Source organism: Aspergillus fumigatus, chromosome 6 (genome assembly GCF_000002655.1).
Source record: "Aspergillus fumigatus Af293 chromosome 6, whole genome shotgun sequence".
Taxonomy (NCBI): Eukaryota; Fungi; Ascomycota; class Eurotiomycetes; order Eurotiales; family Aspergillaceae; genus Aspergillus; species Aspergillus fumigatus.
Genome location: NC_007199.1, coordinates 2,880,874 through 2,906,975, shown reverse-complemented (window position 1 = coordinate 2,906,975; position 26,102 = coordinate 2,880,874). Strand labels below are relative to the sequence as shown.

Here is a 26,102-nt window from a genome sequence, read left to right as displayed (position 1 = left end):
CAATGATTGGCTGTTTTCTTGAGCGATCGAGTGTCGATCTGATCGATCTGAGATCCATGATCCCGATGATGGATGATGGCGGAATTGATGTCATGGTCACGCACGACAAGCATAATAAGCCACAGACGATGCTCACAACGTCAATTTGATTCCTAATTTATTCTAACACCATAGAATAGCGAAATGCCCCCAAAGAAAACCCGAGTTGCTATTGTTGGCGCAGGGCCCGCAGGCATGGTAAGCCATTCGTCCCCCAGGTCGAACTGTCCAGAACCCAGTTGAACGATTGAATGAATAGTCCTGTGCCTCTGCTCTGGCCAAGAACCCCGATCGCTTCGACGTGACCCTCTTCGATATTGCCCCGTGCACCGGCGGCCAAGCAACCTCCATCTCTCTTGACGAGTCCCGCTACGGCGCCGACTGGCTCAACGATGGCGTGCAAGGTGGCTCTCCGATCTTCCGGCACACCTTCCACTTCTTCCGTCGGTACGGCTACGAGCCTCGCCCGGTGAAACTGCAAGTCGCGTTCGGCAAGGGCGTGGAGAATTTCTTCACGAATGTATTTCCCTCCCCGTTGGTTGACCAGCTGTCGGGCGAGATCAAGAAGTTGGGACGCGTGCTCAAATGGATCAAGCGTTTGTTTCCGATTCTGGGGCTCTTGCCCATCAAGGTGATAATGAAGCTGTTCCGGTTTAGCGAGGAGTTTGCCAATAAGATGGTCATTCCGATCATGGCGCTCTTCTTGGGAACGGGGAACCAGACACCGAACGTTTCGGCCGCGCTGCTGGAGAGACTGTTTTGTGATCCCAATATGCGGCTCTGGGAGTACGACCCAGACACACTCCTCCCAAACCAACCCACCATGTACACATTCCCCAAGCTAGGCGACTTCTACTGCGACTGGGCTGGAGACCTCGCGTCCAGAGGCGTCGACATCCGTCTCAACACGGGCGTCGAGATTCTGCAACGCAACAACCACAGCATTACGCTACGTCCCCGATCCACCCGTCCGGACAGCGTAACCGCCGACGCAGCCCTAGACGACTTCCGTGCGACGTACGACGAACTGGTCCTTTCGCTTCCCGCCGACGAGGCCAAGACCCTGCTCGGCAAACACGCCACCTGGCGCGAGCGGTACGTCCTCGGCGGCGTGGCCTTTTACAACGACATCACCATCACCCACTCCGACAGTGCGTACTTCAACAGTATCTTCGAGACGCGGTACAAGCGCGATCTCTGCGCCAAGGGCGTCTCCGCTACCCAACGGGAGCAGATTGCCTTCGCGGAACGGCAGCCGCCGACATGCACATCGGAGGGATGGGAGGGCTTCGCGCCGATGTACTTTACGCACTCGTTTGCCGACGCACCGCGGTGCATTGAGATGGGGTTCGACTGCTCGAATTACCAGCATCAGTTCCGGCAGAGAGTCGGAGAGGGGAACCCCCCGCTGGAGGCCGACAGGCATGTCTACCAGACCATCTACCTGAACGATCGGCAGAAGCACCTGTGGACGTGGGAGAATGTTGATCCGGACAAGATCATTGCAAGAAAGTGGTGGCGGCAGTTCGGGCATCGGTGGCAGCATTATCTGCGTGTTGTGCCGGGGATGATGTTCATTAATGGGAGAAATCGGACGACGTATGCGGGGGCTTGGACTATGGTGGTCGGTCTTAGTGTTCTCCCCGGATGTGATGGACTAGCTGATGGTGTTAGAATATGCATGAGATTGCGTGCATCTCCGGGCTGGCAGCTGCATATCGTCTTGGAGCTGCATATGAGCCGTTTGATGATTTCGCCGAGGACCTGTTCGCAAAGTACCTGCTTGTGTCGCATGGAGTGCGATATAAACGAAGGCAGTGAGCCATTCCTTGCGTGAATATTCTATAATCGACCACAAACCGTATCGAAACTCTCGAACTTCAGGTCCGTCTTGTTGGCGCCAACTTTTGAATTCTAAACATCTCCGTCACTGCTTTTTAACCGCGTCTCTCTGCCCGTTCTCGAGACAAGATTGGACAGGTAGGCAAAGAGAATGCTCCAACGCGAGCCCCGAGCTGCCGCTTCCATTCCGGTCTGTACGAATCTGGCCGGTTAACACAGGAAGAGGACAGCCGGATACGGCAGCTCGTCACTCATGGCAAAAGTATGTCCCGATGATATCTCCCACACGGTATGCAACAAATCACTTGGACGTACGGAGTAAACACCATTCTGCCTATAGCAAAGTTGTCAGCCGTCTGTCCAAACCAATGTCAACCCCGATGAGTGCCAAGTGTCGGAATGCAGAGAGAGAAGAATTTCGCTCTCTACTATGGAAGTCCCAGAAGATTATTGGCTTAGGAGACATAATCTCAGCTAGCGGGATTGGTGTTGAGTGCATGACAGCAGAACAGGGTCGGATTGATATGCAGTGCGGAACCAAACATGGATAGACGATTGATAGGGATAGTCACCTGAAGATAGGAAAACTTGGGGCTGTCTCTCTTGAGAAGCTAGCTCGGCAAACCATATCTGTATAGTTGCGTACTGTTGCATAGACCCGGATAATGAATTGGTTAATGGCATACGGAAAGAACCCCGAGTACTACCCCGTGCTACTCCAACATGACAAAAGCAATGGACCATGGCTCACTTGTGGATTCATTCTGCCGAGCATATCGAAGAGATCGACAGAGCCTTGCGACGGCAATTGGACTCCAATCATTGCTCCAAGGCTTACCCCGCATTGATAAGCCGACGACATAGTCGAAATCCTGGTTTACGGCGAGGCCGTAGATGTTTGATCTACATGGCTACGTGGGGGAGTGGGCGTGGTATTGGCCGGGTATAATAAGGACGGCCATTCTCTCATTGACGCATCGATACTCTGTATGGACAATCAAGTTAGACATCATGGCAATCCCCACACCCAGCATCGACGAGATCAAATCGTCCATCGACGCAACCTTGGCCAATCTCCAGTCCTCCTTGCGAGAACTCAACCGAGAGGTATGTCCTTGTCACTCCTTGCCCTCCGCCGGTAACTGACCGGATCGTATCCAGATCTGGTCAAACCCCGAAACCGCATACCAGGAGCACAAAGCCCACGAGACCATCTGCGCCTTTCTCGAAGCCCAAGGCTGCACCGTCACCCGTCACGCATACGGCCTCGACACCTCCTTCGAAGCCACCTGCGGCTCTGGCGGACCACTGATCAACTTCAACGCGGAGTACGATGCTCTCCCTGGGATCGGGCATGCCTGCGGCCACAACCTCATTACCACGAGTAGCGTGGCGGCATTCTTGGCCCTATCAGCCCTGCTGAAGAAGTACGGCATTCCCGGACGGGCGCAGTTGCTCGGGACACCAGCCGAAGAGAATGGGGGCGGGAAGAGAAAGTTAATTGAGAAGGGGGCGTACAACGGTGTCGATATCTCACTGATGGCGTAAGTATATATATACTGTTTCATCTAATTCCAATAACTGACAAACTAGTCATGCTGGACCCAAGAAGCTCTTCCCCGGGGTCGACTCGGACGGTATCGCCGGCGTGCTCATGAACGCCCGCAAGGAGATCCACTGCGAGTTCACCGGCAAGTCCGCGCATGCTGGGGGGAACCCGTGGGACGGGATCAATGCGCTGGATGCCCTGGTTAGCGCGTACAACAACGTCTCTGTGCTGAGGCAGCAGATGCAACCGGATGAGAGGGTGCATGTTGCGTTTACGGAGACGCCCACTGTGGCCAATGTCATTCCGGAGCGGACCAAGGCGTTCTGGCAGGTGCGCAGTCCGACGCTGAAGGGATTGGATCGGTTGATGGCAAGAGTCAGCAATTGTATCGAGGCAGGGGCGTTATCGTCGGGTTGCCGCGTTGATATTGTCGAGTAGGTCTGCTAGTGCTTTCTGACCGGTGCTAAAAGTGCTGATCATGCAGGGATCAACTGTATACTGATATCAAGATCAATGACACCCTCTGCGAACGATACCAGACTCACATGGCTCGTTATGGACGGAAGATCACCAAGAGCCATGACAAGGTCATGACCGGATCGTCAGACATAGGTAGGTTTTTTTTTTTTTTTGTGTCCTCCAGCACAGACTACAGCTGACTCTGTAGGAAACGTGAGCTATCTCGTTCCCACACTGCATGCCATGTTCGCGGTCGCGGATCAGGAAGGCTTATTTCTTCACCATTCCTCGTTTGCCACTGCGGCCGGAACAGATACTGCGCACGAGGAGGCAGTCATTGTGGGCAAATCTCTCGCAATGATCGGGTGGGACATGTTGACAGATGAGGGACTCTTCCAGACGGCAAAGAAGCAATGGGAGATGGCGATCGTGGAGTGATCTTTTTCCTGAGTACAGAGTACTTCCAACGCGTCTACTATATGCAAACTGCCCCTCGACGCCTTCCTTTCGACATCAACGCATCCTGTCCTCTCAAGCCCATGAATAGCGCCATTGGCATCAGTAGTAAGGATGACGATTCACTGGAATAGTATATCGGAACGCACGTAGACTGTGCCTCGCGACGATCGAGTCTAAACCCTGTATAACTCTACTGAACTGTTTTTCTGCGGAAACTGAGCGACTTTCCATTTCCGGATTCGGTCCCAAGTGCTGCCGCTTTTTGCTCACTGAGCCAGCCGGATCGTGACTGGAGAGAGAAGGTGCGTGCCCTGATCGCTCCCTAAGCAGTCCCGGAGCACTCCGGATAGTCCCTGATTCCTCACGATCCTTGCCTGAACTAGGCCAGAGTCAGTTTAATTATTCAACCTGAGCACCACATGATAGCCGATTAAAAGCCATTACGCCAAGCCTCGCCATATCCATGCACACTCCTCCCTTTTTTGGGAGCATAGTTTTCACAATGTCATGATGTAGAAGGGGTTTACAAGTTTTTTGTTCTTCTATAGTTCTAAGGAATAGTACTAACAAAAAAAAGGCCCTTAAATTGCACAATAGCCTATGCTATAATAGGAGATGGCTCTCTATAAGAAATATAGAAACTTGTAAGATCGGCTGCTAAAGTCCGATATCAACTGGTCAGACCAGCGTGGAGGGAGCAAATGACCGTCTATTACCCCTGGGTCCGAATCTAACCTGCCCCTAAGCCAGTGATTTCTCAATCTAGCAACCGAACTGAACCGCTGCAAGTTCGGTGAGTGTTGGATTCGATTTTAGCGGTTAGGTTATGGAACTCAACCCCCTATAGGGAATATCTTGTGCATTAGAAAGGATATGGTCCAGAAGAAGACCAATGGGCCTGCAAAAATGACCTTTAAGGTTCTCCTGATCTCCTCAAGGCGTTCGATCATCCAGCTTAAATGGTATTTACAGCAACATTGACATTGCTTTTCGTTGACTCCCCATAATGTCGCGTACTACTTATCGTACCATATATCTATTATCAATCATACTGTTCGTCCTGTTGCGCAGTGGGTTCCTTTGCGGATCCGTTGCCCAGAGATCATCAAACGGATGATTAGTCTATCTTAGCTATGGAATACAATCAACTAACCATTCAACTCGCATGAGTTTGCCACAAGCCTATAAATGAACACGATATCTGTATTAAAAAAGCAACTTGATCGTTTTTTAGAGCAGCAAGTCCTATAGCTGGCATGGCACACGCGTCTCAATCCATGAGCTCTTGGCACTAGTCTCCTGAGAATCAAGCGTCACCCTCCAGACCAACAATCCTCAGCGAGTCTCTCCAGAGGCGGTCTTCCTCCTCGGAATTGTAGGTCTGCTTCACCCATCCCACTCCAAAGATCTGACCATCGTCCTCACCCCGCTCCGCTTCCCTGACGTCTTCTAGATATTTTCCACCTTTATTCTCCCACTCTTTGCCCACGGCAGCCCAGACGGTTGTCGCTGCACCCTGTTCCGCCGACTTCAAGATCTTGAGAATGTACGGGTTTGTCATGAGTCCCTCCACGAACTCGGGGGGCATGTTGCGGGAGATGTCGGTGTTGATGGCACCGGGATGCAGACTGGTGGCATGCAGTCCCTGAACACCGTACTCTCTCTCGATCTTGTTGGCCAAGTACACAGCCGCCAACTTGGAGTTGTTGTAGGCTAACTCATGGTTGTATCCTCCCTTTTCGAAGTTGTAGTTGTCACTGGCGGGGAGAGTGGCGGCGCGGTGTGCTGAGGAGGCCACTACGACCACGCGGGAATGGAAATCGGGTTCCACGCTGACCAGCATAGCTTGCTTCAGCAGTTGGAAGAGCAAGAAGAACCCTATGTAGTTGCCGGAGAAGTGCGCCTCGATTCCATCCTCGGTGAGCGTGTGTTTCTGCAGGCCCATAACTCCCGCGCTGTTGATGAGGATGTTAACCTGACCCTTCGTGGCGGAGAGGATTTGCTCCGCACCAACGCGGATGCTCTTGAAGGAATCTAGGTCCATCTCGACGAGAGAGACACGGCCTGGCTCAAGGATGCCAGCCAGGTTCTTTTGGGCCTTCGCCAGGTTGCGGGCCGTGAGGAACAAAGTGGCACCCGTGGCCTTCAGGGCGCGGGCGGTCTCGACACCAATGCCTGACGTGGCACCCGTAATGACAATCACTTTGCCAACCAACTTGTCTTCAACACCCTCATCTTGGATGATCTGAAGTGCAGTCGGCCGGGCGTCCCCGGCTCCTTGGGGGTCGACATGCGCGGCAGCGTATGGACTTAAGGAACCCATCTTGTGCAGTCTGCTGCAGGTTCAAGCGCTCAGGGTGTGAAGCGAAAGTAGTGAGATGCACTTAATGAGATTTTCTTAATGTATGTTCCACGACTATGAGAGTTATGTCTAGGTACTTATGAATGTGTATAGATCTCCCGTGATCCTTAGATTTGTCATCCGGTCTCCGGTACGGCTTGCCAATTCGCCCGGTACAATACCGGACACTTGCGGCCGTAAGAGCGGTCCCCACACTGCGGACATTGCGGCCGCATTCTCCGCCCCCCATCTGCGGCCGTTCCTAAGTCCGCCTTAGTGGCGGCAGAGACCGCGCTCTCACTCTCGGATTCTGGGAGCTGCGCCCGAGGCAAACAAAGTCCGTCTATGTCCTACACCCTCAGTCAACACTCACTCCCTGCCTACACACTATGCAGACCCCCAGTCGTGATTTGAGCCTCGAACTGGCTCCGCAAGCTTGTCAGTCCTGCAGATCAGGCAAGAGAAGGTGCGACAAGGCACTTCCCAAGTGCTCCTCCTGTGCTAAGTAAGGTAAACAACCCCGTAGATGCAGCAGAGCTGACTCTCAACGCCGCCACAGTCGAGGCCGGACATGTGAGTACAGGTGGCCAGAACCTAGCAGGCACTCCACGGCCGCGTCGGACCCTGAAAGGGGATGGTACCCTTCTCCCTTGGATGAGGAACAGCAACGGGATGCCCGCACCGTAGACTTTCCAACCATCCTCTTCCTTGACCCGGGCTTACTGCAGCATGGCCAGGTGGACACAGCACACAGCACGGTGTCCGTTCCACCATACATCCTGCATCTACTCGGTGACCTGGGTGAGATCCGGTTAACTGCAAGCCGGTTCTTCAAGCACATCCACCAGTGGATGCCCTTCATCTCGAAAAAGAGATTCTACGACATGTATCTGCAGCCTGCATTCCACACTCGCCCCGACGTAGTCCTGTTGCTCTTGGCTCAGAAGTTAATCACCACATTCCCTCCGGCCGGTGCGCAGAGTCCCCGCACCCCCTTGTATTATGCCGTTCGGCGCTTTTACGTGGAGGTCGAAGGTGCCTTCTCCATCCTCGTTCTGCAGGCTGGGGTTCTGGTGGCGCTGTATGAACTTGGCCATGGGATCTACCCGGCAGCGTACCTGTCGATTGGGGCATGTGCGCGGTACGCTCACGCGTTGGGCATCAATCTCTCTCACACAGTGCCGACCCGGAGAGTGCTTACATTTCTCGAGGGGGAGGAACGGCGGAGGATCTGGTGGGCGATAGTGATTCTCGATCGGTATGTCGCTCGGCTGCATCAACAGTGTATATATGTTACTGTAGACTAATGGCTAACCCTTCGTAGTTTCGTGAGCATCGGCTGTCCGGGACGACCCTTCGCCACAGCTGATCCACGTTTGGACGATCTTCTACCTGCGGATGATGCAGCATGGGACCAGGGGGTAGGTCCATACACAGGTGTTCCGTCAGACTCTAATACCTAGTAGATTGTCCGACCAGATGACCTCTCGACTCTGTCTTCTCCAATGACGGGCCATATGAGTAAGTTCGCTCTGCTGTGTCAGGCTGGCCGGCTCCTGGGACAGGTCCTGCACCACCTCGCCAGCGACATCGCCATTCAAGACGAGGTCTGGATGCAGCTCGATCGCACACTGCAGTCGATGCTGGCTGCGGCATTGAACATTGACTGTCCGGACTATGATCAGATTACCTTTGTGTACAGGTTCGTAAACCCTCTCTTACCAGTTGATCAAGCTGATTAGTCTCAACCACCAGTGCGCTTGTCGCCCTGTATACCCCGTGGCTCGTCCCGGACCGACCCACTGATCCCCACAGCGACCGGTGTCGACGGTCGCGAGTCGTGCTGGAACAAATCACCGACCGTATCAGAGCTAACCTAGTGGAGCGACAATGTTTCCTTGGCCGCGACCCTGAAGACATGTCCCCATGGGGCCTCTACTTTGCCTACCGCATCTGTGGGGCGCATATGCGGGCTCAACGGAAGACGCCACATGCGGCAGCGGTGATGCAGAGTCTGCGGGAGGCGTTTCGCATAATCGAGGTGCGGTGGAATGTGGCGGGAGTGTATCTGCAGCTGTTGGAGGCTCAGGAAGCGATTCATCTTGGGATTTAATGGTCATGGACTCATGCTTGCCTAGAGTTGATACTGGTTGCGGTATTTCACATTGACACTGCCTCCTATAAATAGCCACTTTCCTCGTGCATTATCCAGCCTTAGTAAATGATATGACGTCTACCTTGCTGTTTTCAGATTGAGAATGCTACTTTGACCATTGTGCTTGATCTGCCCATCACTGTGTGTGCAGACCATCTAACTGTCCACATTATATATCCGCAGACTTTTGCCTACCTTCTATTTCTAAATAAGCTACCAGTCCTTGTTCTGTATTTTCCCAGTACATCAATAATCTAAATTTAAACCTTTAGTCCCACAGTCTCTGTAATACTATATAAATATCCATTATAGTACTCTAAAGCCTCCACGACCCACTGCCTCACAACTCTCCATCTTGACTACAGATCTAAACCCGACATTAACCTGCCTTCGGCATTCTCCGCCCACCCCTCACTCCCCACTCCTGTCTTAACATACAAAACATCCCCAGGATCATACTTCCTCTTCACCCCCAACAGCCTGTCATATTTATCCCCATAAAAGTTCTCCTTCCAATCCTCATACAAATGATTTGCCTCGTTGAGATACACCATCCCCCCCGGGGTAGCCGCATCCATCATTGGCTGCAGCACTTTAGCAGCATACTCATCTCGCTCGGCCATTTCTTCAGGCGTTGCATGCCAATCCCACGCGGCCGCCGGTGCGCACAGTAACATCCCCGTGCACCAGGCCGGATGAAGGGAATTATCCGGGTGAGAATTGTTAGCTACATTGAAACTGTCACAATAAAACGGGGCGAAGACTTCTAGCTGTGAGATGTTGCGGAAGAAGTCCGTCACTACCGCGTTGGTCTCTGGGTTTGTGATCAGAGAGCGCGGAATGATGCGGCTGTTGGTGAAAGGGTTTTAGCCGTCATTACCGTAGGGAGCCGGCCCGAGGTAGGTGAAGAAGTGCTCGTAATAGTTGGGTGCCACCTGGGGCTCGTAGATGGGGGTGATGTTGCGAGAGGCCAGCTCTTCCAAAAAGGGGCTGAGGAGGCGGTTGATCTCAGTGGCGTTGGCACCGGGCATTGTCCCGTAGGCCGTTAGGGAAGTGTTGCCCACAGAGTAGGTGAAGGAGTTGCCGCCATCTAGGAAGGCAGGGAGGAGTGCGTGGAAGGAACCCACTGCATTCCAGTAGGCTTCACTACCGACTGTGCTGTCATTAAAGCTCAGTAGCGTGCCACCGACTATCCCATCAATGTGCAGGCGCGCTGTCATGGAGAGAACAACTCCAAATGTGGTGCCGCCGCCGCCGCCACTGAGTGCCCAGTAGAGGTCAGCGTTTTGGGTTGGGGTTGCAGTTAGGTGCCGCCCATCCACAGTCACAACCTCCCATTCAAGGACATTGTCAGCGGCCACCCCATACGAGCTTGAAAGGATTGAGTGGCCTCCGCCCTGCGTATAACCTACCACAATGCCTACTGTGGGACAGGTGCCGCCCACAATACGGTGGCCTGTGGAATTCGCCAGCGCGTACGCCTCAAATCCCTCAATGCCAGCGCCGAGTTTTGCGGCAGGGCCTTGATAGTATGACGCTTTGTAGTTCGGGATGTATTCCTTGTTTTTGAGATTGTGTGTCCAGAGGGACAGGCTGCGTTTGCCTGTTGATTTGCCAAGGTAGCTGACTTGCGTTAGTGATGGAGATGTTTGGTTTATACGGCAAGAAGATACCTACTCATGGCCTGTGTTCTTAATAATGATCCGTACATTGTGCTTCTGTGCGAATGCAAGGGCACCCTGCACATCACCGGCTTCGGTGACATTGACGACATAACTGGGGTAGTTGCCCAGTTCGCACGGTCGAGACGCGTCTGTGAAGGGCACGCAAGAGTAGTTCTGGAAATTCTGGTTCAGAATCTCGGCTAGAGAGTTGATGCTGTACCAGTTAACCCCAGAATAGCTGGGGAGATTCAGAGAACTCACTGGGTGATCGTCGCAATGTCCCATGTGCTCTGCAGCAGAGCGCAAGCCTCGGCATTGTAGTCTCTAAACGGAATATCATGGCAGACGCTGGCCTCCGGGATAGTGGTAATCAAATGTCCGTTGATGGTCTTGTTCAGCGTAGCCCAGTCGCTAGCACTAGGCCAGGCAGCATCCCCAGGGAGGGCACGACACGAACGCTGAGACCCACCGGTGTTGGTGGCCAGGCTCACGGCCGTTCCGACCACGCAGAGAAAAGAGAAAAGCTTGACAGACATGAGGAGCTAAATAAAGAAGATGGCTGTGAATGTCTGGGCATGTAGCACGAAGATGCCCCTGGGACGAGGGTTTTATATCTCGCCGATTGAGGATGCTGAGCTCACCGATCTCTAGCCCGTTTCTGTCCCAGAGCGCTGGGACAGCGCGTTGCATTTGGTCGTGCATAGCCATGATTGATCCGCGCATGGCAGGAAGTGTGGCAGAAAGAGTGGCCAACGAGGAATAGCTGGTCAGGGGGTGTGGAGCAGCTGCACCCAGGTGCAGTAGTGGCAGTGGCTTCAGAGAGCCGCAGGGAGCCGCATGAGAGACCTCTAGGCATTGAGCCATTGTTGGCCAGGCCGGGATATTTCCTGCGTTGGTGTCAGCTCCAGTTCGGAGACCGAAGTTGAGTTTGCTTGGGGAACCTGTAGATATCCCGTCACACGGTGGAGAAGCATATAAATCAAGTAATAAACCTCCTGTGTTTGGGGGCCAGAAAGTAGGATTCATCCAAAGCAGCACATATTCGATACTGGTCTAATTTCTGACATGGCGGTGACACAAGCCTCCCGGATCCGCCTCTTGCTGGATCGCCTCAGGCTTGCTTGTATTATACAGCAAGCCATTAGGACAAATCTAAAATAATAACTTTAGGTTATGGGGATAAATGTCATGGTGCTGCCGTGGATAGGAGTTGGTGTCACTAAGAAGGAATTATATAACTCTAGGAATATCTTTACTATATAATTTAGCAACCTATTAGAAGGTCTTTAAGCTATATCCTGTCTATAGAGTCTGCCTATACTAGTCTACCCTGCAACTAGAATAGATAGATATAGATTACTATAGCTAGTCTGAGTGTCAACTACCTTATTAACCTATTTCTGTTTACCTGTGATCCAGTACCTTGACACATAGTAACTTTATATGACCACAGATTACCAACGTTATATTACCACTTAATCGTCTTGTTTTATCAGATATGTTATGTGGCTGTGTAAAGGTGTGTATTCAGAGACTGGATTCACAAGGTAATGTATTTGAATATAAAGCAGAAACAACTATCCAGTAATGAGTCATGATTACTACTAAGCCTAGCTGGTGGCTATGCATCTCTTCTTACCCTACTTCATCGGCAAAAAATATGCATAACTCTTCCAGAAATGATCACTTTTGATTTTCCCACTGTTAATACTACGCATGCGTCTGGCATGTTACTCATATTAGGAGAGACAAGAGATCCTGTAGCCTGTTTATGCATTACTATATCTAGAAGCAGTATTAGATATTATGATATCAGACTCTCTTAGAAGCAAAAGTTTTGGATATAAGCAAAATTAATATCTGTATAACAATGAGGATATAATATACTAAAGTAACTAGTACACAAGTCTGGCAACACTTATAATATATATCTAAGCAGTCTTAACCTTATTAACCACTGTACTCACAGCTGAATTTATAACTAATATTACCTAAGAGAAGCTGTAGATTAGTCTGGAAAACACCTCTAAAAGATATACACTATTCCTTTAACATGCCCTGCATTCCTTATTAGATTTTTTAGTAACTATTCCTCTTTCTAGCTGTAAGGTCTAGCCTTCTAATCTGAGATATAGGTACTTATAGACTACTAACAGATATCTTCACAGCCTGGGCTCTTGCTTTGGCTCGCGTTAATAGACTAGCTAATGCTAGACCCAGCTCTATCTCACTTCTACTTATACACACACTAGATAAGTTTTAGGTAGTTATAGGCAGTTCTGCAACTGCTAATAATTTATCTCTTATTAATTATCACACCAGCTCTTGGATCAGTGGATTTTGAGGTGATGATATAGGAAAAATAAGCATATTACTAGTCTTAGGAACAGTGTCGCCCTGAGACTTAGTACTATCTGAAGCTGGACTTACACACAATGTTTAAGATAGCAAATTAATCCTATACCTCTCTGCCAAAGAGCTACTTGCTAACTACTCTCTAATATTATACTTATTAAGGTGTTAGTGCTTCTCTTCTGGAGAGTCTAAGTTAGTGGTATATATATCCAGGATCCGCGGGTTGATTATAGTAATACTAGGAACTAAACTAATTACCACAGGGCGAGTGTCACGGTGCTGCCGCAGATAGGAGTTAGCATTGCTAGGAAGGAATCATATGACCTTAGGAATATCTTCACCACATAATCCCGCAACTTACTTAAAGGCCTCTGAGCTATATCCTGTCTATAAAGCCTACCTATACTAGTTTGCCCTGTAATCAGAATAGATAGATATAGATTCCTATAGCTAGCCTGAGTGTCAACTACCTTATTAACCTATTTCTATTTACCTGTAACCCCATATCTTAATATTATATAGCTCCTCCCTTAGAGTTAATACTATTAGAATGCCTACCCCTCTACCCCCTTTCCTGCCTAGCAACCCTAAAGAGTTCTCTAAGCATATTACTAAACATAGTACTAAATAGTATAAATACTGCTATCTAGCATATAAGTATATCCAGAAGGCTAAATTAACTATTAATGAAGTAAACTAATAAGCTAAGTAATCTAAGGCCTAACTCCTAGAACTCTAGCATGAATTTACTACCTCAGAGTAGAGGTATAAATAAGAGACTACTAAGCTAAGGGCTATCTTATAGTACTAGAAGAAATAGCTACAAGAGAAAGAGCAGTAGTATATAAAAGCTGCTATAGAAAGGGACTAAGCCTATTACTTAGCTACCCCTACTGTAAATACACCTATGCCTATACTTATATATAAACTTATTACTAAGAAGCCTGTAGTTACTCTAGTAAGAATACCTATATTAACTACTACCCTATCTTCTAAAGCTACTAGATTATCAGAATAACTCCCTAACCCTAATAAGTTTAAGGGTGACTAAAAGGACCTTTAGTATTTTATAGTATAGATTTAAGAGAAAATAAATATTAACCTTAACTACTTCCCAACGCTGCAGAGCTAGATAGCTTATATAAATAACTACCTAAAGGGTGCGCTGTATACCTAGATTCTCCTCTATATTAAGAAGGGGATTTACACCCTTAATAACTACTAAGACATCCTAGATATCTTAGAACACGCCTTTAGTAACCCTAACTATATGAATAACACCTAAAATAAGCTATTCAGCCTACACTAGACTAATAAGGAGTTTAGCACCTTCTTTGCAGAATTCTAACACCTAGCCCTAGAAGGTAAGATACCTAAAGAAACCCTACCCACCCTACTTAAACAGACTATTAGTTACAAACTCCAGAGCATGCTTATATATAACTAGCCTCTAAGCTAGGAGTACTACTAGTTTACTAGATTCCTACAGGAGCTTAAGAACCATTACTAGTAATATACTACAAACTAACCCCCTATTATTAAGACCTATACTACTACTACTAAACCTACCTAGTATTCCCAGTCACCCTAAAGCTCTAGCCCTATTACTACTAAGTCTACTAAACAACCCTGGCGCCCTATTATTTAGAGGAATAAGCATATACCAGCATAATAATATAACCCTATAGACCTAGGTACTACCTAACACCTAATAAGAAAGGGGTATAGCCCCTCTTACTATAAGACAGGCACCTACTTCTAATATAGCTCCCTAGAATACTAGATCAGGGACTGCCCCTACCCTAATACCTATTAGAGAGTTTAAATTATAATATCTTATAAATTATACCTAGAGAGCCCCTAGAGGGGACAGATCCTAGCACCTAGAAGCTCATCACCCATCTAGACCTCCTTAGTAAAAGGAGTAAGCCTAGAGTAAGCTGTGACCAGGCTTAGGAACTATATATTATTTAAATCTCTACTGCTGCTATTTACAGACTTAATCTTAAAGAATAAATATAATAATTAAAAGCTATAATACTACCTGTGACCCTAAAGAGGGAAGAGAAGGAAATAAAGCTACCTACTTACACCCTATTAAATACTAGAGCTAAAGGATAAGGATTTATTAATAAAGGATAGGCTAAAGACTAGATGCTAGAGCTTATCCCCCTAGCAGACCTAATAACCCTGTATATATTTAATAGGAGAGAACTAGAGAATAGGAAGATAACTTATTATATTTAGATGGATATAAGAATTAAGGACTACTTTAAGAAAGATATAAGGTTTTACATTATCTAGTTAGCACATTACCCTATTATACTAGGAATACCTTAGATAAAGATATATAACCCCCTAATATAATTCACAGCCTATAGTATTATATTTAATAGCAACTACTACTAGAAATATTACAACACACCCTAGAGGCTAACTAAGATATAAGCCTTATATAATATCCCCCTAAAGACCTAGCCTAGATACCTGCCCCTAAGACTAAAAAGACTAGAGAATAAAGATATAGCTTTTATCTCCTTAGCTGCCTGCTCAGCTTACGCCTAGAGAAATACCTAGATATTTATAATCACCCTAGAAGATCTTAAAGCCGCCCTGAGGATTGAGAAAGCTTAGAAAGAAGACTTTACTAACCTGTTACCTAATAAATTCAAAGACTATACTAATATTTTCTCCCCTAAGGAGGCTAAGTGCCTGCCACCACACCACCCCTATAACTATAATATTAAGCTATTAGAAGGAAAGACCCCCCTATTTAGCCCTCTGTACACTATGTCTTAAGAGGAATTAAGAGTTCTAAAGGAATAAATTAAAGAGAACCTAAGAAAGGGCTTCATCCGCCCTAGTTTATTACCCACCATGTCACCTATCCTATTTATTAAAAAGCTAGGTAGAGGTATATAAATCTGCGTTAATTACTAAGCCCTAAATACTATAACTATTAAAGATTAATACCTACTACCTCTAACAAAGGAAACCCTAAATAACCTAAAAGGGATAAAATATTTTATAAAGATTAATATTATTTTAGTATTTAATAATATCTATATTAAGAAAGGACAAGAATACCTAACAGCTTTCTATACCTGATTAGGCCTGTTTAAATCCCTAGTAATGCCCTTTAGGCTAATAGAAGTACCCATAACCTTTTAGTAATTTATTAATAATACTTTATAAGATTACCTTAATGTCTTCTACACTGCCTACTTTAATAATATCCTTATTTACAGCAAGACCTATACTAAGTATATAACCTATATCTACTCTATCCTACAGAAACTATAAAAAGCCAGCCTATATATAAAAATCTAAAAGTATAAATTTATTATCCCTAAAACCAAGTTCCTTAGTATTATTATTAGCCAGGATAGCATCTGCATGGACCCTAATAAAGTAAAAATAATTATTAACTAGCAAGTTCTAACCTGTATTACTAATATTCAGGCCTTTATTAGCTTTAGTAACTTTTACTAGTAATTTATTAAGGATTTCTTAAGAATTATTACTCCCTTGATAAACCTGACTAGGAAGGATATCCTATTTATGTAGACTACAGCCTATAAATTAAGCTTTAAAGCCCTAAAGAAGGTGTTTATAAATACCCTAATCTTAAAACTATTTAACTAGATAAAAGACATCATAGTTAAGACTAACTCTTCTGATTACATGTCTGCTAGTATAATATCCTAGTATAATAATAAAGGAGTCCTGCACCCTGTTACATTCTTCTCTAAGAAGCTCTTAGTTACTAAGTATAACTATAAGATTTATAATAAAGAGTTACTTGCTATTATTCACTACTTTAAAGAATAGCACCCTAAACTAGAGGGTACACCATCACTAATTAAAGTTATAACTAATTACCATAACCTAGAATATTTTATGTCTACTAAGCTACTTAATAAATAATAAGCCTACTAGTCTGAATTCCTGTCCTATTTTAACTTTAAAATTATATATTAACCTAGGAAGTAAGGAGTCAAGCCTAATACTCTAACTAGGAGGTCAGAAGATCTCCCTAAAGAGGGGGATGAATAGCTATAACACCAGAGCTAGATAATTCTAAAGAAAGAGAACCTTAACCCTGAAATTCAGAACTTAGTGAAACTAGGAGCTATTATAAGGAGCTAGTTAGTTATAAGAAGAGTTTACTTTATAAACCTAGTAGCCTGAGTTGCTAGAACACCTAAGGAACCTACTAAAGTACCTGCTTAACCAGCATAGACAGACTAACTAGACTAACCAGACCAACTAGACTAACCAGACTAACCAGACCAACTAGACTAACTAGACTAACTAGAGCCCCCTCCTAGTATTAAGGAACTACTAGACACTGCCTACTAGTTAGATAATACTATACAGTCCATCCTATAGGCGCTAGATAGGAATGCTAGTTAACACCTAAAGATCACCCTGGCTGATTGCAGATAATAAGAAAGCTATCTATACTACTATAAATACTTATATATTCCTAACCACAATAAGCTAAGAGCCCAGTTATTATAAGAATACTATGATAAGCCTACTACTAGACACCCTAGAAAGCATAAGTTATATAAGTTAATAGTATAAGAATATTACTGGCCAGGCATGTACTAATATATTAACTATTAGACCTAAAACTGTCATACCTACTACTAATCTACCCCATCTTATAAAGCCTACTAAGGAGTATTATACCTACTCCTAGTACCTAAACAATTATAGCAAGATATCTTAATAGACTTTATCACTAGTCTAGTACCTAGTCGAGGCTATAATACCATATTAGTTATTATTAATTAACTTATAAAGATAAGGTACTTTATCCCCTGTCAGACTACCTACAATGCTAAGGGTATAGCCTAATTATATATCTATTATATATAGAAGCTACATAGCCTACTAAGAATAATAGTATCAGACTATGGCCCTTAGTTTATTACTACGTTCTAGAAGCACCTAACCTAATACCTAGATATTAAGAACCTATTATCTACTGCTTATTACCCTGAGACTAATAGCTAGACTAAAAGAATAAATACTATTTTAGAATAATACCTACATGCTTATATTACCTATCTATAAGATAATTAGGCTAACTAGTTACTATTAGCTAAGTTTACCTTAAACTCTATCTAATCTAAGGCTACTAAAATCTCACCCTTCTTTATAAATTATAGATTTTACCCATGCATAGGGTTTGAACCTATCTAGCCTGTGAATCACCCTACTACTAGAGACACTAAGGCCTTTGTAAAGAAAATATAAGATATTATTAACTATATCTATGCCTAGATCTATATTACCTAGGACTATTATAAAGAACAGATAAATCATCACCAGAGACCTACCTACTATTACTATATGGGATAACTAGTTTAGTTAGACACCTAGAATATCAGGACCCTGCGCCCCTAGAAGAAACTTAACTAGAAAAACTTAGGGCTATTCTATATTAAGAAGATTATTAGCCTGTATGCCTATAAGCTAGATCTACCAGCTTCTATAAAGATTTACTCTATATTTAATATTAGCTTGCTACATCCTATTACTAAAGACCCTATTCCTAGATAAAGACAGCTGCCACTACCACTAGTAGAGGTTAATAATCTAGAAGAATAGATTATTAAGGATATCTTAGATTCCCACTAGGAACACTGAGGCCAATAGGGCCCCTATCTAAAGTATACTATTAAATAGTTAGGCTATGACAACCCTACTAAGGAACCTGCCCATTACCTAAGGAATATATAAGAGATTATAGCTAACTTCCACCGCTGCTACCTAAATAAACCTAAACTAGTAGATAGTCTTAATAGAGCTTAACCTTAAGGAGGGGAGTACTATCACAGTGCTGCCGTAGATAAGAGTTAGTATTACTAGGAAGGAATTATATAACCTTAGGAATATCTTCACCACACAATCCCATAACTTACTTAAAGGCCTCTAAGCTACATCCTGTTTATAGAGCCTACCTGTACCAGTTTGCCCTGCAACTGGAATAGATAGATATAGATTCCTATAGCCAGCCTAAGTGTCAACTACCTTATTAACCTGTTTCTGTTTACCTGTGACCCCGTACCTTAACAGCGAGGGCTATCTGTGATATTTATAATATTAGATAAGGCTGAGCAGATACTGTTGTTATCTAGACTTGTATAAAGTATTTAGTTAAAGTACTTATAGTGATTGACTGCTTGATAGTCTGGATCCTTAAGGCACTCTTTACTCTTATGCTCTGCCTCAGCAGAGGGAGGGAGCATAGCCTGGGATTATATTGTGGGTAGTTCCTAGATAATAATCTTCAGGTCCTTTCTATTAGTATGTAAGAGTAACAAAGAATTCTTCTATTACTTCCAAGGGCGTCTTTACTACTTTAGTAAATTCCCATCTATAACAGATTCCTTATTAATTTCAGAAGAAGATTGCTTCTTTAAAGTCTTCTTAGATAGCACGCAAATTGCTTTGTTATAATAGTATATATCATATAAGTATCACTAGTAATGCTACTTATTAGTAGAGATATAGCTATAAAGAGGGTTAGAGCACTTTAACAGCTATGACTTTTTGCTAATATGATTATCCAGGTGCTTCCTTAGGTTTATACTTCTATTAAATACTATCATCCTATAGGCAGTGCTTTTTCTATTATCCTATATATAGTTAATATAATATCTAGCACAGATGATAGTATTATGATACACTATCACTTTATAATGCTGACTGATTATTAAGCAGAGATGGTTTATGCAATGCTCTTTAAACTTAGGGCTCCTTCTATCATAGAAGGCAAAGCATTCCAAACAATACTTAATGTGATTAGGAGGAATTTGCTTTGTATAAGACACTTCTCCTTAAATAAGAATAGATGTAGTTGCTCCTCTCCGACTTTTAAAGCCTGTAAACAGTCAGTAGAGGACATATATAAGATATTAGTAGGCGGGCTCATGTCTCCAGATATTTACCACAACTTTTCACCGGGCATTAGCCCTTGACGGGCTCCTCTCCCGGATGGTACACCACGTCAAAGTCGCGGAGGCATTGAGTGTATAAATCTTTCACCACAACGACCTTTTTATCAAACAAAAGAGACTCCTTTAATAACATAACGGCCGCTAAGCAGCCTAATTCAGGCATAAGATTGCATTAAGCTTACTTCTCTATAGTTTGCTGAGTATGTCCTAGGTGTTCTTAGTATCAGGTCAAAATTTTCTAGTCACATTAACTCTGGACCTATTCTATTTAATACCACTAAAGTGCCTTGGCATAGGTCTTTCTCTTAAGGACGTTGTAGTCATACTTCAGGCGTTTAGTATCCTTGTTATACTTAGCATTTTGAATTTCCGTTACTTTAGCTACCAGATGTAGGTCTGCATAGCCCTTCTATTCCTCTTCTATAGGCAGCTAGCGTAGAAGGCCATATTTATAAAATTAGCCGTAGCCCTGAAAATATTTAATATAAGTATAGTCAGCGAGTCTATCTCTCAAAGCATTAAACACATCCACGCTAGAACAGCTAGTGAGATAGTCATTTCCATAAATAGATTTAGACTGGTGTGTCAGGATCTGAGTAATATAAGCAGAGGAGTACTTGTCTGTATAAGATATTAGCTAACTTTAAAGACAGCTTAGACAGGAAAGAAGACTAACTCTTAATAGCCTTCCTTAAAGTATAATACATTGCATGAACTACAGCAGTCATAAAATAACCAGCATTTACAAGGATTTTCCTAAAATCTTTTTGATACTTTTCTTTTATTAATAGGTCTTTACTGACCCCGCCTGCTATGGCGCCTCTAATAATACATTAATCTTCAGCTTCTTTATTCCATCTGAGAACCAGCTCGTCGTCCCCCTCTAGTATCCTTTGCTTAAAGACTTCTTCAGGAGATGAAAACCTATAGAGAGTATTATCAGTAAGGGTAAGAGCTAGGAGATATAGTGCTCCTAAATAGATAGGTTCATCACAGTCCTAAATGGCAGTGCTAAACCTAGTAATATCTTTTTTAGTATTCTAAGCAGATTTAGGAAACAAAAAGACTAAAGGTGAGAGGTAATCTACATACACTGTATTTTCAGGATCTTTGTTATTCTTAACAAACTACTAGTCAAGCCGCTATCTAATCCTCCAGGGAGCATTCTCAGCACAGAACAATATAAGCTTAATATTCTGACTTGTATTAGCATTTGAGAAGTAGGCTAAGGCATAGTAGAGCCCTTACTTTATAATAGAGCCCTTATCTATCATCCTCTTTTTTTTCTAATGCAGGTGTAAAAGAGGACACCTGAGTACCTGTGCATAAAAACTGGAGAGTAATAAAATAAAACTCAACGCGATACCGCCCTAATATAAAAAATAGGTTATTAATAGTCTAGAAAGCAATAATAGCGCGCTCAAAGTCCCTCAGCTGGAAATTATACTTTAGCTTTATAATTATTAACAGGAATTTTTTTTTAACCAAGTCACAGTTAATCCACTGTCGTAATTAGAAACACTCTTTAAGAGTATAAAGAATACTTACTCAGTAGAGTTTATCTTAGTTATTATAAGCAATCTCATTTCCAGTTATAATATAGAAGCCTGGGATAAATTCTTAAGCCTAGTTTAAAACAGTATCCCTAGTTAGCATTCTGTCAGGAGTAAGTCTGCCTTACATCCCTTTAATAAGACAGCGGAAAAACTATTTGAGCTCTTGTATTATAGGAGCTAGGTGCCTATCCCTAATTTTATATCCTTCAGGCACCTTCTTTTGCTAGATAAGATACCTAATAATTAAATAAGACCTGGACGGCATACACCCTAGGAATTAGCGACTTACTCCTTGTACTTACGTACTTATTTTTAATATTATTCTTTTATCTTTCCTGATACTCTACCCCTACTTTATTCAGCATCTTCCTGTTTATGGGCATTTATATTATATCCCCTCTGTTGGCGAAGCTCGCATTTAGCCTACAGTCTTTTTTCACGCTGTAAAGCCTTCTATGAATTAGAGCATGCAACCATTATCAAAAGATGTCAAAGCAACACGGGTATAGGAATTAGGAGCAAAAATATAGTAGATAATGCATGGAGGAGAACATGTAGAAGTAAGAAGCATCAAGGCGTTTATATTTATAGTCAGGGCGAAGTACATTTTAGACAGACTGTTAGTGGTAGGGACCTACATCCACTCTGCCTAAGTCTGACTAAAGAGCATCTTCTAGTAATCTGTAGTACACAGTGACCAAAAGATAGCAATCAATACTTGTCTTTATAATGCCCTCACAAAAGTTATGGGTTGTTGCTATATAGACTAGAGAGCTTTAGTCTACTTACATTTAAAGACCTCTAGTAGTCATGTGAGTGCCAAAGTAGAGGGAGCAGGAGCCGCTCTCCTAATAACTCAGTGAGCCTACCAGAGTAATCTAGGAGCTGCCAGAGCACTTTGTGCGTGCTCAGTAAGCAATCAGTGAGTGTCCTATAGCACCTCACGAAGCGCTCACATGCAGCCCTCATAAAGGCGGCGGCACCCATATCAGGCAATCGGATAGGACTTGCAGAAAAACAGTTCACTTATGCACTATTGCAGACTTTTAGTGCTACCTGGCAATCCGCCGACTATGCAGACAAATCGAGAAATGCAAGAACGTCTTAAGCAAAAACAACCGTCTTGTGCCCATTCAGCAAAACCCTCCGCTCGGTCACATACTTGACCGCCGTCGCCAGCACATTACTCTCGACATTGCTGCCCGCATGCGTCAACTCCTTGGGACTCAGCGCATGGTTCACCCTTACGACATTCTGCTCGATGATCGGCCCCTCATCCAGGTCACTCGTCACAAAGTGCGCCGTGGCACCAATGATCTTGACCCCCCGGTCATACGCCTGGTGGTAGGGCTTGGCGCCCTTGAAACTCGGCAGGAAGCTGTGGTGGATGTTGATGATGCGGCCCGACAGGGCCTCGCACAGCATCGGCGACAGCACCTGCATGTACCGCGCCAGCACGACCAGGTCGATCTGGTGCTCGCGCACCAGCTCCAGCACGCGCGTCTCCTGCTGCTGCTTGGTGTCCGGCGTGACGGGCAGGTGCACAAACGGCACGTTGTAGGTTGCGGCGAGGGGCGCGAAGTCCGGGTGGTTCGAGATGATCAGCGGCACCTCGATGGCCAGCTGGCCGGTGGATTGCCGGAAGAGCAGGTCGTTGAGGCAGTGGCCGATCTTGGAGACCATGATGAGCACGCGGGGCTTCTGGGCGGCGGGGTGGATCGCAAAGTCCATGGCCAGGGACTTGGCGGTGGGTTCGAAGGCGGCGCGCAGGTCCTCGACGCTCAGCTTGGGGTGCTCCTCGGTGGCCTCGGTGGCAGACGCGGAGGCGGCGAAGTGCATGCGCATGAAGAAGCGCTTCGAGGTGGGATCGCCGAATTGCGATGAGTCAACGATGTTGAGGTTGCGCGCAACCAGGAAGGCGGTCACAGCGTGGACAATGCCGGGGCGGTCCGGGCAGGAGAGGGTGAGGATGAAGCTGTCCATGATGTTGAATCGAGGGGGAGTGTTGAATGGAGTCGAACGCAAAGATAGTGGACGGTAGATGACAGCAAGATGGACTGATCCGGACGATGTGGGAATTTAACCAACAAAAAGGGAAGAAAACCCCGCGCCGTTTTCGGCGCTGACTAAGGCGGGGCGATCGATAAGATTAGGGTTGGGTTGCTCTCATTTCCAGATTGAGCATCATCGTCATCATCATCATCATCATCATCATCATGAGGTATTGTTATCAGCAGTAGAGATTGCTGTTGTTGGTTATATGCTTATAGAGTAGTTGATGAGAAGCCTATGGTAGCAACACCCATGAAAAGTGGAATGTTTAGAGGTGCGGTATGCGACAGACACATCTACCAGTAAGGAATATATGTCTACCACAGAGTATAGATGGACTGATCCTGTATACTTGATAACAAAGGTTCAGACTTCAGTCCTCAATAATTGAGCTGCTCGACTGTCGTGACTGCTCTGGGGCTGCAGAAGGGTAGAAGGTTCTACGAGTCATAGTAGTGCTCATTTTGATGCAGAATGTTTGTGTAGATGTTTCGCTCAGTCTCTCCAACTTGATCCTGCCTGAGGTTCTAGGGGAACATCATAACAATACAAGTACGCAGAATAGTTCCCTGTCAATGATATAGAATTACTCCTGAATGCGTTGGTCCCCATATTGAAAGAATTAACCGTCACTCATCCCCTCCAGTTAAACGTATTGAAAATGCAGGTTTACGAAGATGTCTTCGTCTCTGGAAGAATAGCATCATTGAAAGTAAGAAAAAGAGTACTCTAAGAATTAATGGCATACGGCCTCATCATATGAATTTCCTAATTTTGGCAGGTTCGGTTGGATCCTCCGTCTTGTCCAAAGAGTCCAGATGAAGCGATCTCAACCTGAGTGATTTTCCGCCTCTTCATACCCTTCAGGGTCGACTGGGCTCCAAGTCCGAGTCTACAGTGTCAACAGTGAGGATCCAGCCATACCTAGATCTCTCACCGACGCACACCCGTATCCGGACGACCAGATACGCCAGAGTACCTTCGGGAGTTAGGTTGCAAGAGCCGAGAATTCAGGCGGCAGCACCATGTCAATACTGAAGGGCCAGGGGCCCTTTGAAGAATCTTGAATTTGGAGCTTGTGTTTGGCCGCTAAAGCTCACTAAGGTTGATTAGACAACTACCCCTCCCGTATCGACTATTCCCATCCTGATCACCTGAAACACGCCGATTGAGCTTCATTTCCGGACACTGCGGTTACCACTGCGGGGTTACTATGCACATGCTCACGTACTCCCTGGCAGGGTTACTACAGAGTGCTGTGGACGTTGGTTTCAGTTTCACGGAGGTCGTCCCTCGTGGTTGGGTCATTCCATGGGTTAGCTGATGTCTGCTTTATTGAGAAGGAAACCGGCCGATTGAGGGAAAAACTGGGTGTGGAAGGACAATATTTACTCCGCGATTGAGAAACTAACTGCACAAGCAATATAGAGGATACCCCATGTTCTACTCCGCGACGTTGGCGCTTAGGGTAGTGGCAGTCAGTTAGCGGGGTGCGCACTGCGGAGTAAGCGGTTGCAGGATCAGGAGAAATGGCAGGTCAGATGAGTCCGGGCTCAATCTAAGTATCCCACGCTAAAGCAGGCCAAATTGGACTTGCTGCTGGCCACTCGCGAAGAGTGAGCTCTTCCCGGTTTGGTTAATGAAGCAGTGCGGATATTATCGGAGCATTGGACACTGACAATCGTGAATGGTTGAGTGTGGACTTCGCATATAATCAAATGCGAGGTCTATACTCATGGTCAGATGATGGATACAGTTTTAATAGAGAGGAATATGGCAGGTTGAGAAGCATGTGGTCTCGGTGTCCTAAGGCCAAGTAAGTGGCTGGAGCTCCCGATTGGGAAACAGAAGGGCTATTCAGCGTTCTTGATTTGGGCAAAAATCATTCGGAGCACAGGCGGAAAATACTCAGCAACTTCCAAGACTGAGAAGATTTAATATCTGGTCGCGATATGATTGCAGGATCTGGGACATAGCGCAGTTAATTGATTAAAAAGGGATCAGCCGCCCAAATGCCGAGGAGCAACGAGCATAGCCTGCAGTCCGCGTCATGTCAAGCGAGACTGCATCGGACCTGCCCGCCGCTTTCAAGGAGCTCAGAGCACTAGTCCGGGATTACTCCTGATGACCCAGACACGTCGATTGATGGTAAGGGCACGCACTACATCGCTGGTATCAACTCTAGCACGTCGCCTTTTTCTCGTGTACCCATACTACAGGCTCGGTTCTCTCTGGATCCCCTGCATCAAGCTAACAACGGCATGACCGATTTGAGAAACTTTTCTATATCCTAGGACGATACTAGCCGAGAGGCTAACACTCATGTTTTCTGTACATACTACATCCTTGCTAGCCCCATAGTTGGCCTTCGTGCACCTGCCCTCCCCCTGACTTGATGCGCGATATCTCGCTATATGTCTAATCATGCTGTCTTGTTTTTATTCCACTCTCAGAGATAAGTTAATGCTCAGACCAGAAGGTGAGGCTGAATCGAACAAGGTTTAACGCAGAGAGTGTTTGAAGATTGTAAGGGAGGGCATAATCAAAGGTGCTTGGTTACAGATCGAGTCTAAACATATGATGTCAACTTCATATGTTCTCATCTATCGATTCTGCTGGTGAGCAGCATCTAGTGCCCAGGCCTAATGCATGCTGCG

At 45.5% G+C, this 26,102-nt stretch overlaps 6 protein-coding genes across 6 annotated transcripts; 3 read left to right on the top strand and 3 right to left on the bottom strand.

Moving 5' to 3' along the window:
* Positions 1 to 183: 183 nt before the first annotated feature.
* On the top strand, positions 184 to 1,860 carry AFUA_6G11670 (putative flavin-containing amine oxidasedehydrogenase; the record flags this gene model as incomplete). The annotated part of the gene is made up of 3 exons (XM_745957.1): positions 184 to 237; positions 299 to 1,663; positions 1,714 to 1,860. 3 exons carry the CDS (start codon positions 184 to 186, stop codon positions 1,858 to 1,860), a joined length of 1,566 nt encoding a protein of 521 aa, XP_751050.1.
* Positions 1,861 to 2,892: 1,032 nt separating this feature from the next.
* AFUA_6G11660 (M20 family metallopeptidase) lies at positions 2,893 to 4,327 on the top strand (the record flags this gene model as incomplete). The annotated part of the gene is made up of 5 exons (XM_745956.1): positions 2,893 to 2,988; positions 3,043 to 3,425; positions 3,475 to 3,864; positions 3,915 to 4,042; positions 4,098 to 4,327. 5 exons carry the CDS (start codon positions 2,893 to 2,895, stop codon positions 4,325 to 4,327), a joined length of 1,227 nt encoding a protein of 408 aa, XP_751049.1.
* A 189-nt stretch (positions 4,328 to 4,516) lies between these two features.
* On the bottom strand, positions 4,517 to 23,456 carry AFUA_6G11620 (formyltetrahydrofolate deformylase). The gene is made up of 3 exons (XM_745952.2): positions 22,428 to 23,456; positions 11,501 to 11,503; positions 4,517 to 4,536 (listed from the first exon to the last, which is right to left on the bottom strand). Exon 1 carries the CDS (start codon positions 23,374 to 23,376, stop codon positions 22,498 to 22,500), a length of 879 nt encoding a protein of 292 aa, XP_751045.1. The 5' UTR covers positions 23,377 to 23,456; the 3' UTR covers positions 4,517 to 4,536; positions 11,501 to 11,503; positions 22,428 to 22,497.
* AFUA_6G11650 (putative short-chain dehydrogenase/reductase) lies at positions 5,655 to 6,671 on the bottom strand (the record flags this gene model as incomplete). The annotated part of the gene is made up of 1 exon (XM_745955.1): positions 5,655 to 6,671. One exon carries the CDS (start codon positions 6,669 to 6,671, stop codon positions 5,655 to 5,657), a length of 1,017 nt encoding a protein of 338 aa, XP_751048.1.
* On the top strand, positions 7,079 to 8,802 carry AFUA_6G11640 (Zn(II)2Cys6 transcription factor; the record flags this gene model as incomplete). The annotated part of the gene is made up of 5 exons (XM_745954.2): positions 7,079 to 7,194; positions 7,249 to 7,947; positions 8,014 to 8,110; positions 8,156 to 8,357; positions 8,432 to 8,802. The coding sequence occupies 5 exons, from the start codon at positions 7,079 to 7,081 to the stop codon at positions 8,800 to 8,802; spliced, it is 1,485 nt and encodes a 494-aa protein (XP_751047.2).
* AFUA_6G11630 (putative FAD-dependent isoamyl alcohol oxidase) lies at positions 9,204 to 11,044 on the bottom strand (the record flags this gene model as incomplete). The annotated part of the gene is made up of 4 exons (XM_745953.2): positions 9,204 to 9,658; positions 9,725 to 10,467; positions 10,522 to 10,722; positions 10,770 to 11,044. The coding sequence occupies 4 exons, from the start codon at positions 11,042 to 11,044 to the stop codon at positions 9,204 to 9,206; spliced, it is 1,674 nt and encodes a 557-aa protein (XP_751046.2).
* Positions 23,457 to 26,102: the final 2,646 nt, after the last annotated feature.